Consider the following 17,259-nt stretch of genomic DNA (forward strand, 5'->3'; position numbering starts at 1 on the left):
GATATAATATAATATAATATAATATAATATAATATAATATAATATACAGTATGAGTGTGTGTGTATGGGTGTTTCCCTGTACTAGGTTGCGGATGGAAGGGCATCTGCTGTGTAAAACATATGCCAGAATAGTTGGCGGTTCATTTTGTTGTGGCAACCCCTGATATTTAAGGGACTAAGCTTTAGAAAAATGAATGAATGATAATATAATATAATATAATTTAATATAATATAATATAATATAATATAATACAAATAAAATATAAGGTGGAATGGTGGCTCAGTGGTTAGCACCATCATCTCACACTAAAAAGATGGCTGGTTTGAGTCCCGGCTAGGCCAGTTAGCATTTCTGTGTGGAGTTTGTTCTCCCCGTATTTTCATAGGATTTCAGAAACAAGGTGCTCCGGTTTCCCCCACAGTCCAAAAACATGCGATATAAGGGAATTGGATGAACTGAATTGGTTGTAGTGTAAGAGTGCGTGTGTGATTGTAAGTGTGTATGGGTGTTTCCCAGAACTAGGTTGCAGATGTAAGGGCATCCGCTGCGTATATACGCTAGAATAGTTGGAGATTCATTTAGTTGTGGCGACCCCTATTAAATCAGGGACTAAGCTGAAGGGAAATTAATAATATAATATAATATAATATAATATAATGAAATATAAAATAATATAAACAATATAATATAACATAATATAATATAATATAGTATAATATAATATAATATATTATTTTAATATAACATAATAAAACATAATATAACATTTAATCAATATTTATGTAAAGGAAAGGCATTGTAAATTCACAAATTTATTATATAAATTAAAAATTCTACATAATATAAGCGTAATACTGCATTTTCGTACACTTTAATATCCTTTTCTGACAAAAAAAAGCTAATTTCAAATGTCATTAAGTGTATACCAAAAATCTGGTCACATCTATTTAGAAAAAGAATAAATTGATGAAATATTAATATTCAGGGCTCGAATGTAACTTTTTGTTAACTAGGTATCACCAGTGCTCCCAACTTCAGAAAATACCAGAAAAAACTTGGCAAATTCCCCAAAAATAATAAGCACCACTGCAAATGGTGTATTAACATATTTATTGTATTTGAAGACAACATCAATCAGGACTAACAAAAAAATTGAAACAACTAACTAATGCTGTGATGACTTATTGATAGTTGCGTAATTATTCCAAAATGAACGTCCAATAATTATAAAATATTAATAATGATGATGACAATAATACTAGCAATGAACTGCAATTCTCACAATCATGCTGCCTTTAATGTGCTTGAATGTGAGGTTTGTGCTATAAAGTCTTACTGTTACATTCAGAAAAACAAATCTATGGTTTGCATTAAAATTAAGAATTGAAATTTTATAAATCTATTGTGTTTTCGGCTTAGTCCCTTTACTAATCAGGGGTCGCCACAGCAGAATGAACTGCCAACTTATTCAGCAAATATTTTACACAGCGGATGCCCTTCCAGTTGCAACCTATCACTAGGAAACAACCATACATTTTCATTGAGACACATACACTACGGACATATTAGCTTACACAATTCACCTATAGCTCATGTCTTAAGACTGTGGGGGAAACCGGAGCACCCGGAGAAAACCCACGCAAACACAGGGAGAACATGCAGACACAGAAATGTCAACTGACCCAAACGAGGCTCAAACCAGCGACCTTCTAGCTGTGAGGTGACAGTGCTACCCACTACTTGTAATTTTAAAATGCAAAAAAGATTTCTTCTACAGAACATAAATGTAAGATTATAATAAATCATCCAATCCAATGCTGAAACCTAGCCTAAATGTTTCTTTTATGGTAAATGATAACAAAACGCTAACGTAGACATTTTACTTGCACTTCATATGCTTCCGATAAGTGTAAACTTGCTTCTGTAAATTTAATGTGATGTGTATCACCTTGGTCCCATATACACCTACTAGCACTACACCAGTATGCAGGTGACCTCAAGACTAATAGAGGTCGACTACAAGCCGCACAACTGCCGAATTTGCTTTCATGAGCTCTTAAAGACAACAAATTAATCAGTCTGAAAAGCACGTGCCTCGTTTCCTGTTAAAGCTCCTTTGCTTTTAGAGCACATTAGGATTTCCCTCTGGGAAGCGAAGGGGTCACAGTGAAACGGACTAAAAGCCAAATAGCGTGTTTGTACAGCGCCTCGCTCAATTCTGTTAGCAAGCTCACTAAATATTCAGGTTGCAACGCTCCTTGTTTGTGGGGAAAACAAGGCGACTCGGTAATTAGCACATCAGCTGGATGGCACAACACCGGTAATTACGCCACTGTAGCACCTGCACTCCCGAGTGCGCTCTTCCAGCAGGTAAAGCTGTCGTGTACACACGAGCACGCACACACACTCTCAGAGACGCCGAACATCTGTCAGTGGAAACCCGTCCTCAGACACACGGACACAAATCCCCAACCAAAAGAGAAGAGAGCCAACTGCAAGCGGAATTTCACATCTCGCTGCACTCAATTTGTAAGGTTCAGAGCGCCGTTTTCTGGCTTTCATAAAGCCTGAATGAGGCTGACACCAGTGAGGCGAAGGGTCTTCAGCAAACGCCGCTCAACGGAGCTTCGCTAATCACTCTAGCGCTGGACACGTAGCCGCTAGCCTCTATTGTACAGTAAGTCTTTAATTATTCAGGCTGGAGTTACTACATATACACTGGAGGCTGAAAAAAAGAGTTCCCACTCTAATTCCCTCGCCATTACAGACTGAGAAGCATTTCAATTATCTATGATTATTTAAAAAGTATATGGTTTAAAGTTTCTGTGAAATCTAAATAACGTTTTTTAGATGTTAGTATATAAGTATGCTAGACTTCAGGATATCTAGCTATTGTGCTTCAACACTGAGACAAAATTAGCATTTACATTATATAAACATAGAAAGTTTGCAGTTTATCACTTCCGCCTACAAGAATCAACTTTTTTTTATGTCATCTCATACTTTATATGGTTTCTCATCAAATCTTCTGACCAATCAAATGTTCTCTAGTATTGAACAAGTCCCACCCCCTTTAAATCACTTGTTTGCTTTTCATTCAATGCGTTTGATCTCAATCACTCTCACTGGCAGAGCACTGATATAAACAACATGCAATTGCCTGTTTAAAAAAAGTGTAGGGGCTACTCTTTGTCTTGCTCTGTCTTCATGTTTCAGTTAAAATTGTCACACATTGAACAAAAAGCATTTTAAAATTGTTCTAGCTTGAATATCATTATGAATATTACTATCACTTTAATAGCCATAAAATAAATAAAAATAAATCACTGTTTACTTGTTTGTGAATGTTTTCTCTCTCATATTTGATAACATGATAGTAGTTTATCAGTATGTTAGTCTTAAGGATATCTATAAGATAGTGTGCTTAAAAACTGGGATAAAATCAGCATTTAAAAGATGTAAACATCCAAACAAGAAGCAAACTTTTTTTTTTGACGTCACCTCATACTTTTATATAGTTCCTCATCAAATCTTCAGACCGATCAAACGTTCTCTGGTATCGGACATGTATCGTTTGCTTTTCATCTGATGCATTTCAAAGATATGTACATTAGATGTCACCTATGCTATTGTTGTCTTTTGGAAGGAATGCGTCGATAGAGCCGCCGTTTTAGTACAGGGTAACACTCCTTTGAAATGAATGTGGGATCAATGTGCTGTGAAGGACCGTCCTGGTGGTCAGTATGCAAATATTTTTTTAAATTCTGAAAATTATAATTTGACATAATTTTTCTGCATCGTTGGATAAGTGACCGCACAGGCATTACAGACAAAGGGTATGTATCATCCTCCCTACCTGTTAAACTTGATCTAACTTGATTGGTCTGTGAATGAATCTCCATTTTGAATGACTCGTTCACTTAGCCGACAATAATACAAATGAGTGTAGCATTGTTGTCATTTTTTATTTACATTGATTGCTTATTTTAGTCAACAAAACTAGCATAAGCCTAGTATTTAGTTTGAGTTGGTGCTACTTTGCCTCATTGTCAGTGCAGCAAGAGACTTGTATTATCATCAACAATGTTACTTGTTGAGCACAAAAGCACAAAACATGTACAAAAACCAAATCTTACCCATAAAATGTTCTGCCTTTGTGCATTGTTTTCTTTGTTTGCTCATTACTACACCTGTACACAGCACTAATGTCTGGCTTTGCAGTTGACTAGTGCGGTAGAATGATATTTGTCCTGGAAGGGCTGTACAAATGTGGCGGCGCAATTGAAACATGCTCAGGGCCGATATGCAATATAAAGTGTGTATATCCATGGATGCATTTGAGCTAAATACCTCGCACTGGCAGATCAATGTTAAAAAAAAGATCCTATTGGATGTTTTAAAAGGGGGAGGGGCTTCACTTTATATTTAATATTTTAGCTTGATTATCATTATAAATATTACTAGCACTTTAATAGCCACTATGATAAATGGATTATTTACCATAAAAAGAATCACTGTTTACTTGTCTTTGAATGCTTCCTCTCCTGTATTTGATAGTAGTTTAACAAACTTTACATTTAGCTTTTCTTTTATCTACATTTGAACATTTTTAAGTAGTCATTTTAAAGCCTGAGCTCTTAAAATGTATATTATCCTAACATGTTGACCTTAATTAAAAGACACAGCTTAGCGACTGGATTGGATTTAAGAGACTGCCACTTGAGGAGTGTAAAAATAATAAAATCATGGTTCAGAAAAATAGACTAATTATAACAAGAGGCATGAGACAGCGTGATATTAAAAACAAAGTGTAGAAAAATTACAATTGGAAAAAAAGAAATTTAAATCTAAACCAACAAACAAAAGTCCCTGATATTCCATGACTTGGACAAAATATATACATATACAATTCCCTGAATTACAATGTCTGTAATAGACCTTTCAATATTCGATGATATTCTAGAAAACCCATGACCGTGGGAAACCTGTGAAAAGAATCCATTTTTTGTGGTTGGGAATGAATCGCAGAGATGAAAATAACAGAAAATGGGCATTTTGCTTCAGGAGAGAAAGTGTGAATGTGTGTTAGAGAGATATTTTGTACATTAGCCAGTGAGAAGGAGGGGGAAAGAAAAGAAACAGAACAGTTCGGTGGAGGGAAATGTCAGCTTTCAAGAGGAGAACATTTCTATTTGGGCAGCCGCCGGGCTGGCATTTCCCTTACAATGGGCCATTCAGGGCTCAGGTGAGACGGCAGAAAGGCTGACTGCACACGCTCAGACTGACTGACCTTCAGGAGGAGGTGAAGGATCAACATGAACAGAATCAACACAACACGGCAAAAAAAGAAGAAAAAAAAAACACCAAAAATAAAACATCACGATCACAACAGCAAGCATGCACCACTGGATCCACGCAAACCCAATGGACTGGAGCTTTTCAAGGACAGCAGGGTATGATGGTGAGCTACTGTTAGTCTTCATACCAGCACAGGCTCATTGGAAATACGTTTTTTTCTTTTAGGAAAAAAATTACATTTTTCCAAATACGTTTCGCTGCAGCTTTTGATAAAAGATCCACTAGATGGTACTGCTTCCATTTTTTTTGCAAATCTGAAATATGTTACTTAAGCTGTGTTTGTAATAATTGTTATATAAACAATCTTATACATGAAAATTGAGGCTTGTCATAGAGATCACCTTGTGATTGAGTGACCTAATCCCTTCACTAAACACAATCAATAGTGTTTTTACAAGTAAATGAAAGATTTTAGATAGCTTTAACATGTTTTGTGGAACTGCGTTTTACTGGACTCAGACCCGAGCATCACAAGTACAACATTGTACCAAGTGAGCTACTGAGTAAATTTCCCAGCAAACGATTTTGTTTAATAGACGTCTAATAGACAACTAAACGTAGACAGCTTGGCTAAAACAAGGCGAAATATGGTCTATCAGTGAAAACCTAATAGACATTTAAAAATAGCCCAAAACTAGAGTAGTCGTCAAATTGCCAGATAAGACAGAGTTTATATGTGTAGTCACTAGACTAGTCTAGTTTGGCCTATTCCATCTATTAGATTTTCATTGACAGCCCATATTTAGCCTTGTTTTAGCCAAGACTACTATGTTTAGATGTCGATTAGACATCTGTTAAAAACAACTACACTGAAATAATTGATTTACTATTTTTTTTAAATAAGTGTTGCAAAAGAGAGTTGCAAATCATTTATATGGCTTGAATTTAAACTAGCAAATTAAGTAGGAATTTACCAAATTCAATTTGCTTGTTTAAATTCAGCCTAAATAAATAGGACCATAAAAAATGGCCTAAATGCAATGAAAAATTATTATTCATTGTACGCCAGAAAATGTGTTTATATGGAAATTGATAGGTAAAGAAAGGTATTTGATTACAAATCATAGACACTCATATGTTGTTTTGGTATTTATTTGGTTTTGCGCAAAGAACGGCACAAAAAATAATCCTTTATTCGTCAACTATTTGTTCTTATAAATATCATAAGTGTGCAAAGAAATACAAGTTGTTGGCATTATACTACACCTTAGCTTTCATTTTACCTAGAATCTGCAGTCAAATGCAATTTGTTTTTGCACATATTTGCACACCTAAGCATGTATTTCCAATGAGCCTGTGTTGCTTTATTCCGAAAGTCAATTTCAGCGATCTTGTTTTGGATGAACTGGACTGAAAGTCATTCAAAACAACAGGCTGGTGAACAGTAACAGTATCGGCCGATCGTACAGACCCTGCAGCCGGTGAATAGTGAGACGGATGACACTTCCAAAATGAAAACCGTGACAGAAAGACACCTGGCCATTGGTCTGAAGGTACCTACCTCTCCTGTTTGCTGCATTTGTATGGAGCGGAGGAAGGAAGAGACATGTGATTAGTGGCTGTCAGAAACCCTGAGACCCAAAGTAAGCCATGTGGATAACCTTGCGTTTCAAAAACATCTTTCAGAAATCGGACATTGGGTTTGGAGACAGGGAATAAAAAGGGGGAATAATGAGTAGCGCTGATATGTAATTTGAATGATTGCTTAAATAACTGACACTCTTAACCTTGAAATAAAGCCTGACCTCTTAACTCTAAGCTTGAATATTGAGCATGAATATTGAGTAGGTTAGCATTACTATTATTTTTTACTGCTATATAAAACAGACATAAGAAACAGACAGCACTGGTTATTTAAACTATATTATGTTTTAATAAGATTTTTAAGTGGTAAATAGGGCAGCGCAGTGCTCAACCACATTTTATTTGTGATCAGATTTGGAAAAGGCAGTGGTAGAAGTGCCTGACAGCGATAAATAACACAGCATGCGACCTCACTGTCAGTGTGAACAGACATTTAGAGAGTGAAAGTGGAGAGCAGCAGTTATCAGACCCACAGCCTTACAATAGCAGAACTCCTCACTGGACTACGGTGCCCGCAGCGGTGGGCAGCACGAGATGACAGCTTTTAGAATAGCATCAGCAGGGTGTGGCGGCACAACCACATAACCGCTCGCCCGCCGAGACCCATAGCTGACGCTGCCGTTTCACTGCAGCATCTCTGCTCAAAAACAGCCTCAATTTGACTCACTGCGAAGCTAAAAGATCCATCAGCGGGACCAAAATGGTGGAACGCTGAGAAAGAATCCTGAGGTTTGCTGTGAAGTAAGGGCTTTTTACTAAGACGGGCTGGTAGTCAGTACTGTATCAGCGTTGTGAATGGGACCACCGGGTCACGCCGCAAGCTACATGTCTGCCTTATTCGGCTGAGTCAAGATGTCATTATGAATAATGTCCTCCTTTTGTTCTCTCCGCGGGAAAGCTAGCTAAAATTAGCCACATCTTGTTCCATGTACAAAGCAGCCCTGAATTCAGAGTCACGCAGTCCATGATGTGCAGAGGTGTATTTCATCTAAAACCAAACCTTCACAGAGGCTTGGATTTGTCTCTGTCACATCCACTCAACTTTAAAAATAGTTTCAAACTCCCAACAAAAATGAAAACGCCGGCCACCATTTTGTGTAATATAGAAATATTTAGATAAATGCAAAATAATAGATTTAATTTACAACATCTGAGTGAGAAACATCCAAAATGAACAGTCATTATACATAAGTGACCCATATGTTATATGTTGCAAGGGTTTATTTTTGGCAATAGCCAAAATACATTCCAAGCAAGGTTTAACATGAACTTTTTTTGATCATCAGCCACTGTGGCTAGTAGATTTCCAACATAACTAGCAACTCGCCATTTTCACTATGGCCACAATTTTGTAGTTGAGAAAATTTGGCTTTGACATGCTAAAATTACTTTAGTTAGATTTCCACATGCCTCATTCATTTCACTTTTTTTTGTGTGTAGTGTATGACAGTGTACATGAGCAAATGGTTTATGGTTTCATAGGGCCCTATCATACACCCGGCGCAGTGTGGCGCAAGGTGCGGCGCAATACCTGTTTGGTAGTTTCAGCCTGGCGCAAGAGTCGTTTTGAGGCGTTGCGCTACGCTGTTTAAATAACAAATGCGTTAGCGCTCATATGTGCGTCCATAGGCGTTCTGGTCTAAAAAGGAAGGCATTCTGAGGCGGACTGCTGCCGCGTTGCTATTTTGAGAAACTAAAATAGATTTTTCATTACACCAAAACAAACCCGGTCTAAACTCTGGCGCAGAGTTGCGCCTCGCTTACACACTGCTTAATACGCACAAGAGAGCAATAGGCAAATATCTTTACATATGAAAAAATTTAAATATTAAGGTTATATATAGGATATAATAAGAATAGATATAGGATATAAATATAAAGGATTAAAATATTACAAAACATATTATTTTCTAGCCTACATAAATATGAAAAACCACTGCTTTTATGTCTTCTTCATCTCAGGAGGCTTTTTCAGTTCATTCATAACAATTTGCTTTTGTATAATGTTATTATTATTAGCAGTATTTTTTAATATATCCATATTTATATTTGTTTTATTAAAACAAGCTTAGATTTGCCCACCTGCAGGTTTTAGACCATATGGGGCACAGCATGTGTTTCAGGATATAACTCTTTGAGCACACTTCGTTAATATTGTTCATTTATTCGTTTGCTGGAAATTAGAACTGAATTTAGAAATAGTTTTAAAACGAATATTCGCGCTTAACAAACGCAATTAATTATTTATAGACTAATTGATGTCTGTGCGTAAAGGTTTCCCTATCCAAGAGCGAAAGTGAAAGTGATCCATTATCTCTCATTCTCACACAGTAGATGCTCTGTTTAACAGTTTTCTGTTAAAAAACTGCACATGGACCGTCAAAATAGAGCCCATAGTCACATTGCAGTTAGCTTTTATTTCACATGACTTTTCAGGGCTCAACACTAATGATTAAACAAATGTAACTCTTACCACACCAAATAATTTAATTAATAACCAAATTACATAAATAAATAATTATTTCTTAGCCACAAATTTTAAATAATGTGTCAAAGCATGCTAAATATAGCTGTATACATGCACTTTTTACAACAAAACCTTTCTTAAAAAAACAATTAACATTTAAAAAAAAAATTGTTATATATTATTGTAATCTGTCCTGGCTAAAGGTCTCAGATCACCAGTTAATACATGAATAAGGAGTTAACTTTCGATTGAAGCAATGTTATTGTAAAAAAAAGGTAATTAAACTGTATCAACAAAAATAACAGTGAGCAATGAAAGCAGGTAAAAACCTGCCTTAAGGCCAATTAATAATCTGTTCAAAGAATGGTTAAATCTATCATCACTTTTTGTCCAGTCTGTTTCAAAGAGAATTAATCACACCAGTCTCGTTTCCATGCACGGGAACGGGAGTGCGAACACTTCTTAAATAGTCGTGCACATCACATTCATCACATTTGCTTTTGAGAAAACTACTAACTATTTTCAACTATTTTCCAAAGTGGCCTGTGGGAGTGACTGTTTAACAAAGCTGCCACAGCTGATATCGACCTGCATTTGGGGGGGTGTTAATGTCAAGTCCTGATTGTGTGGGTCAAAATATTTGTTTTTTTATGCCAAAAAGATTCAAGATATTAAGTCAAGATGATAATCCATCAATATACTTTGTAAATTAAAATAATTAGCTTAATAATGTGAATTCCAAAACACTCAATTTGCACATATTTAAAGGTGATCTTTGTATCTCAGCCAAACATTGTCCTATTTGGTCATAAAAAACATACATCAAAGGAATGCTTCTTTAATCAGCTTTGTGATGTTGATGTATAAAAATGTACACTCATGACTGGTTTTGTGGTCTAGGGCACAGGTGTCAATCCCTGTTCCTGAAGGGCTGCAGCTCTGCACAGTTTAGTTTCAACCCTGCTCCAACACACCTGTAGATTTTAAACAAGCCTGAAGGTCTCAATTAGTTTGATCAGGTGTTTAATGGAGAGCTGCGGCCCTCCAGGAACTGGAATTCACACCTGTTGTCTTTGGTCACATACTGTATGGTATACTGAAATGTGACATCCATCTTTTCAAGATCTAATGATTAAAACAATATAATCAGAAAACTTTGAAAAGGCTTGAATGGATTTAATGTGGAGCAATGACTTTATGCAATCAATATATAAGTGTCCTTGATGGCAGATCTAGCTGCTGATTAAAATGATGATTCTGTAGACTTTAGAAACAATAGTTTTGAAATTGTGGTTGAGGTGGCGAATACGCGTCAGGGTGCTCAATGTGTACTCAGACCAAGATAGGAATAGTGATTGAATAGAAAATGAAATATGCTTTACTTGATGATCTTGCAATTGTAAAAAAAAAAAAAAAAAAAAAAAAAAAAAAAAAAAACAGGAGATTTTTATGCTGTCACAGCAGTTCATCTTTATTAGATATATAGGTCCGGATCAATATAGCGCAAAAATGTGCTACTGATTGGTGAAACATTCATGCAGTTATGGGTTATTTCTGCTGATCATTAAAGCTAAAAAACATAGTGTCGTAGATCCAAAAATGGTGAAGATATCAAAAATGGATGAGGTCTTTCCAATATCAACAAGATTTGGTAACATTTGCTTAGTGCTTAGTTACCTTTAAAGGGTTGCTTCACCCAAAATGACAGTTTTGTTTTTGATTACTCACCATCAAACGTCCAAAGACATGTGCTGCAGGTGAATTGGGTAAGCTAAATTGTTGGTAGTGTATGTGTGTGAATGAGTGTGTATGGATGTTTCCCAGTGATTGGGTTGCAACTGGATGGGCATCCGCTGGGTAAAACATATGCTGAATAAGTTGGTGGTTCATTCTGCTATGGTGGTACCAGATTAATAAAGGGACTAAGCCGAAAATAAAATGAATGAATGAATGAATTAAATTCAGTAGCTTTTTCATCTGCCATACACAACAGCAGTCTGGTGACATTCAAAGTCCAGAAAATGAACCAGAATCATTGTCAAAACAGTCCATGTCACTTCAGTTGTTCAGCTGTAATTATACGAAGGTCCAAGAACACTTTTGTGTGCCAAAAAACCTGTATAACTTTGTTTGCCAGGTCTTCTGCCTCAGGTCATAGCACCTGTTTACTAAGGACATTTTATTGCTCATGTGTTGTGCTGCTGAATCTAATGGCAATCTGTCATACTGACCATAATAAATGCACACCCTGACCTGACAAGGAGAAGACACTGGTGAACAAAGTCATTTGTACATTTTTTTGGCACACAAAAGTGTTCTTGGATGCTTTGTATAATTACAGCTAAACCACTGTAGTCACAGTCAATGTTTTCACAATGGTTTGGGTTCCTTAACTGAACTTCAAACATCTCTGGACAGTCGCTGCCATTGAAGGATGAACGAGCTCTTGTATTTCATCCAAAATATATTTATTTGTGTAACAAGGATGAACAAAGTTTTCTGGGATTCAGAACAATGTGAGGGTGAGTAATTCACGACAGAACTGTCATTCTAGTTGAACTCACTCTTTAAAGACCACAACTGCTGCTGAAAGAAAGGACAGATGCAAAAACACTTGCTCACCTTTTGAAGAGCAGGATGGCGATGACTATGATGATGATGAGCACCACAGCGAGCACAGGGCCCATGACCCAAAGCATCTCCGGTTGGTCCACACTGCGCTGCATTTGGTTTTCACCCTGCACTATGATGGGGTCTGAGTATGGGCTAGCCGAGAAGGTCCGCTACAGAGACAGAAAGCAAGATATTCAAACCTTAGAGCAAAATACAACCATTACAAAATGTTACAAGACACAATCCCATGACTAGACATCACTAATCAAATAATAGCATGTCCTCTTCATATAGCATACATAACGCTTTATATATTATAGATTATATATTTATATCATTTTTATTTATTTATTTATTTTTTCAGATTTGTCAATCTGCAATAGCCATTCTGCGAGTTTTCCAAAATGATAGTTTAGCTTGACCAAAAATAATTCTCTCTATGCACTTTAGAAAATTTACACCCATAAATAAAACATACCGGTCACACCTTATTTTGATGTTCCATAATTCTCATTAGATTATAAGTAGGCTGTTAGGTTGGGGTTAGGGTTAGTGTAAGTTGAGCAGTATCAACAGATATTAAGCAGAGAGTCTACTAATACTCAAATGGACCAACAAAAATAAAGTGTTACCAACATACCTTATTAAAACCCAATATACCTTATAAAACCCAAGTTTCCAATTACTATATACTATATTCCAATAAAGCAATCAATCTGGCACATTTAATGAACACATGAAAAACTCATGTTTCTGAACATAAATTGCAAAAGGATGAGATATTGATATTAGGGATTCACCGATCCCGATAAATGGATTGGATATCAGTTCGATACAGCATATTTTTGCTGGATCAGGTATCGGCCAGCTGTTACCGATCCATATCCAATCTTGCACGTGCGCTATATTTTGTGTAATTTATAAGCCGACAAAAGCCATGAAGGTAGCCTCTTATAAGGCACTAAAAAGTTGTCAAGCATATCTGCTATATCCTATCTGTTCTATTTTATCCCAAGCCATTCTATAGTTTAATGTGAAGTAGAGATAAGCAAGCATCAAGTGCTTAACTTAATGTTCACTTCAGCGCTTCCTGCCTGTCAATCATTCTTCATTCTTTCACAATTCAAACTGCGTGCAACATTTATGACAACACAAAAAACTTTCTCCAAGACTATTTGTTCCTGTTAACATACATAACCAGCGGAGAAATGTATTTAGTTTTGCATTAAATGTGTTAATTTTGACCTGCAACAAGGAGTTCATTGCTCTTTCTAAATCATGTTGCGCTGTGTCTGTTAGATCAGCAGATCGCATTCGCAACGCTGGCGTAGAGAGGGTGATTACCTGCTCTTCCTGACATTTTGAATTAGAAAAAGGCTCAATATTACATTAGAATGATCCTCAATGCACTGATTTCTTCTCTTTGTGCTGCCCAGTTTTGAAAGTGTCTGCAGATACCGGAGGGCTGCGTGCTGTCTTAGTGATGCATCAAGCACTTCATTCACACACCGGCTGCGCAGACACAATGTGCGTCACTCTGTAAGATTATGCTCACAATGGATTCCTGTTCTCTCATCCTTTAGTTTATTTTTCTGAGGGGAATACTTTCATTGCTGTGAATGGTTTGAAGTCAAAGTAGTCGATTAAATTAATAAAAGTGAAACTGTTGGAGGCAATATGCATTTTCATTAACAGAAAATGATTTAACCTAATATAGGCTTCTCTGAAACTGTTAATGTTTCATTAAACTTTCCTTTATATTTATATTTTATAATATAAACTTTCCTTTATAAATAATATAATATAATAATAATATATTTTTATTATATATTATTGATGAATAATATAACTTTCCTTTATAAATAAATTTATATATATATTTAACAGACCAGTTTGTGTTTTGGTGCTGAAGCATATAAGCGGACTTGTTTTGAACTTTTTCTGTCTCACTCACGTTCATGTTTAAAGTTAGACTGTGTCGTTTGTCATATACAGTAGGCCTATGGGTCTGTTATTTTTACTATAAAACAATATAGTATTATATTATTATTATTATTATTAATATTATTGCTAACTATAGAAACTGTATTATGTAAAAAAAAAAAAAAAAACGGCACAGTATCTGGATCAGACCGGTATTGGCCGATACTCAGAATTTGGGTATCAAGATCAGATCCGTTCCAAAAAATGGTATAGGTGCATCCCTAATTCATTTAACTCTGGACACAAACATAATTGTAGCCAGTAGACAATGCAGTGTTCTCCACTGTAAATCTCCGCATGTCATGATTTTTCCAAGTACGATGCGATCCTGGAATAGCATCTATGTTGATCCTGGAACATAATTTTTTTTTTAGAAACTGTAATCCATACCTATTCCCTACTTCAAAACCCAACCATAACTGTAAATAATTCCCAAAAATCTGCAGGAATTATAGCTCGATAACATTAACGTAGAGGTGCATAAACCTAATCATAAGCCTAAACTTAACATAAACTGTAAGCGTGTCCCTGATTAAAATGTTGTTCCATGATCAACATAGATGTTAATCCAATATCGCATTGTACTTGGCAAAATCAAGTCTCCAGAGTCTTTTGATGAGGACTTTCATTAAAACAGCCTACAAATTATCGGATATCATAAAATATACTTTGCATTATGTGTCACACCAATGTTTAATATGGGAAAGAGAGAGTTAATCAATAAGATACAATACGGTTATGAATACGAGAGCTTGTGTGTATGTGCTGCTTTACTTGATGCACTTGAAGACCTGATGATAAATGAAAATGAAGTGAGGTAATGTGGTTCTGGCTTCATTATGACACTAAGTAGACATCTTGTGGCTAGATATTCCAAACAGGGCCAATTAGTATGAGAGCAAAATATTATAAAAGCAGAGATGGGAGTGTAAATTTCTGTTAGTGCTTTACTGAGAATTTAGAATGCAGCTCATTTTCACTGTCTAATACAAAAGCAAAAAACAGTACTAATTAGGTCACAAATAAGTAGGCAAGCTAATTTACTAAAATACAGGTGCAAAATAAGCAGACATCTGTGTTTTGACTTAAAATAATGGCAAATATATAAGCAAACTACCACTGCACACCTTATTAAATCACTTTGGATGATTAATTTAATTACAGTCCTCCAATTTTTTCTAATATAAGCTAGATGCTGAATGCACTGGTAAGTGGCCCTAATGATGACAGCGATGGTAAACTCATCTGTTCAAATTAAACACTTCCAAAATCCCAATGATAACAAATTAAGCTTTATTTTATGCTATGTCTATATTACATACAGAAATCTGGACCCAAATGCTTAATTATATAGCAAACATTTTTGGACTTAAAGGAATAGTTAATGCAAAAAATATAATTTCTGTCACTATTTGCTCAAAATTAACTTGTTTAAAACCTATTTGAGTTTCTTTCTTAGATATTTTAAAATATTTTGAAAAGAATAAATGCTAGTATCTGTTACCCATTGTATCATATGGAACAAGATCAATCGATGCTAAAGTATACATTCAATTTGGCTTTATGGTTATAACTTCAGCTACTTAAACAAACTTTAATAATTTTTAAAAGATTTTAGTACAATTCAAATAAAAACTGCACACACTTCCATGTCAGAAACGCCATAAAATGTCATAAAACCCTGGATTATATTGTCCGAGATTTCTTTAACAGATTTGTGTGTGTTGAATATCAATAAGGCAAAAGTTTGCATTTGTTAGATTTGATTGCAAGGAATAAATGGCTAATTTTTGAGCTTTTCCCCTTATTTTGTGGGTTTAAAAATCTATATGGGGTGTCGTCACTGGTAATGATGAATCATTAAAGTTTTGTTATGAGAAGACACTGCTTCTGAATTACTCAAGCTGTGAAACTACACATTAGTTATATCGAGTTCAGACTGCATGATTTTAGCCCTGATTTTGACTAGCCGACAGGTTTTGAGAAATCGCAGACAAATCCGTGAAATCACAGGCAAATCTGTGCTCGTACACGTGTAACAATCATACACTGTGAACTATCAAAGACATGATCTGAGAGAATCGTTGATGAGTCGCCGATGCCTGTGTGATATTTGGCATGCTAAATATCTGTTAGCGATTCAAAATCATGTCCTGTGAAATGTGCTCTGATTGAAAATAACATTGTCGAGAACCCACAGCCATCCACTAGCATCCACTAGTATGGCTATCTGCAGGCCAGCGGGAGGTTAGGGGAGATGTTAAAGTCAGGAGAAGCTAGTCAGGAGCACCTGTGTCTGTTTAACGTGTCATCTGAGCATTACCAAAACGGTGTCAAACAAAAATAAAAAAAAAAACTGAAGAGAAATTGTTAATTCTCTTCAAAACGCAGGTGAGGAAAACAATTTTCTACCTCATTAAAGACTTCTTTCTCGTTATGTGGTTAATAACTTAAGATATACTATGTGACCTCACGTTACAATATCACTTCTCACGTGTGTCTGGTTGTGAGACGTAGTTCGTGGACCAAGACAATGTTGTCTGCAATTCTCCTATTGTAAAGTCATACAGTGTGAAACCCCGTCGCCAATCCATCCTTCAGTGTAAACTGGAATGCTATCCCAGAGATATATGCAGTGTAAAAACATCTGTGATGCCACTTCTTTGAAATCATGTAGTCTGAACTCGCATTAGGATCACGTTCATAATGATTCACAGTTTTGAAAATGTTAAAGTCCCAACATTAGATTTATAAAAGTATGGTGTTCTCAGCACTTCCTGCCTGCTTTTTAAGCACTTTTGAGCTTAATGGATTCTTGAACACTGCTTATTGGCCATTGTGTTTATGTGGTCAACAGATATGACTGCAATTGTCTTGAATGATCAACGTTTAACAAGACTTGTTGCTCTAAATAAGACATTTGGGCAGAGGGGAATTGGTAGTGCCCAGCTGAGCCAGTTTTTTCTCAAGATTTTCTCAAGATCAACTGGTAATGTTTGTTCCTTGCCACTGTCACCACTGTCTTACATGGTTTGGGACTTGTGGAGCTGCACATGAGTGGAGATGCTCTTCAGTGTATGGGTTTTCAGTAGTGACATTTACATTACACTGAAACGAACTAAGCTGAACGTCAACTCTGAAAACTGACCTGAAGCAGTTTCAATTTACTGGAATTATGCTAAGCTATCTATGTTAAGCTGTTTTAACACAATCTACATTGTAAAAAAAAACAAAAAAAAAAAACATTGTGCTA

General features: G+C 35.9%; 1 protein-coding gene across 30 annotated transcripts in view; it reads right to left on the bottom strand.

Annotated features, from left to right (window-relative positions):
- Window positions 1-17,259, bottom strand: part of ptprfb (protein tyrosine phosphatase receptor type Fb) — a 368,812-nt gene that overhangs the window by 39,409 nt on the left and 312,144 nt on the right. For 22 of the 30 annotated variants that reach the window (XM_021481440.3, XM_021481443.3, XM_009298467.5 and 19 more), the window contains 1 exon segment: window positions 12,033-12,193. In XM_021481440.3, the coding sequence (XP_021337115.1) occupies window positions 12,033-12,193 (161 nt within the window). 30 annotated transcript variants of the gene reach the window in all.

This window comes from Danio rerio, chromosome 2 (genome assembly GCF_049306965.1).
Source record: "Danio rerio strain Tuebingen ecotype United States chromosome 2, GRCz12tu, whole genome shotgun sequence".
NCBI classification, from domain to species: domain Eukaryota; kingdom Metazoa; phylum Chordata; class Actinopteri; order Cypriniformes; family Danionidae; genus Danio; species Danio rerio.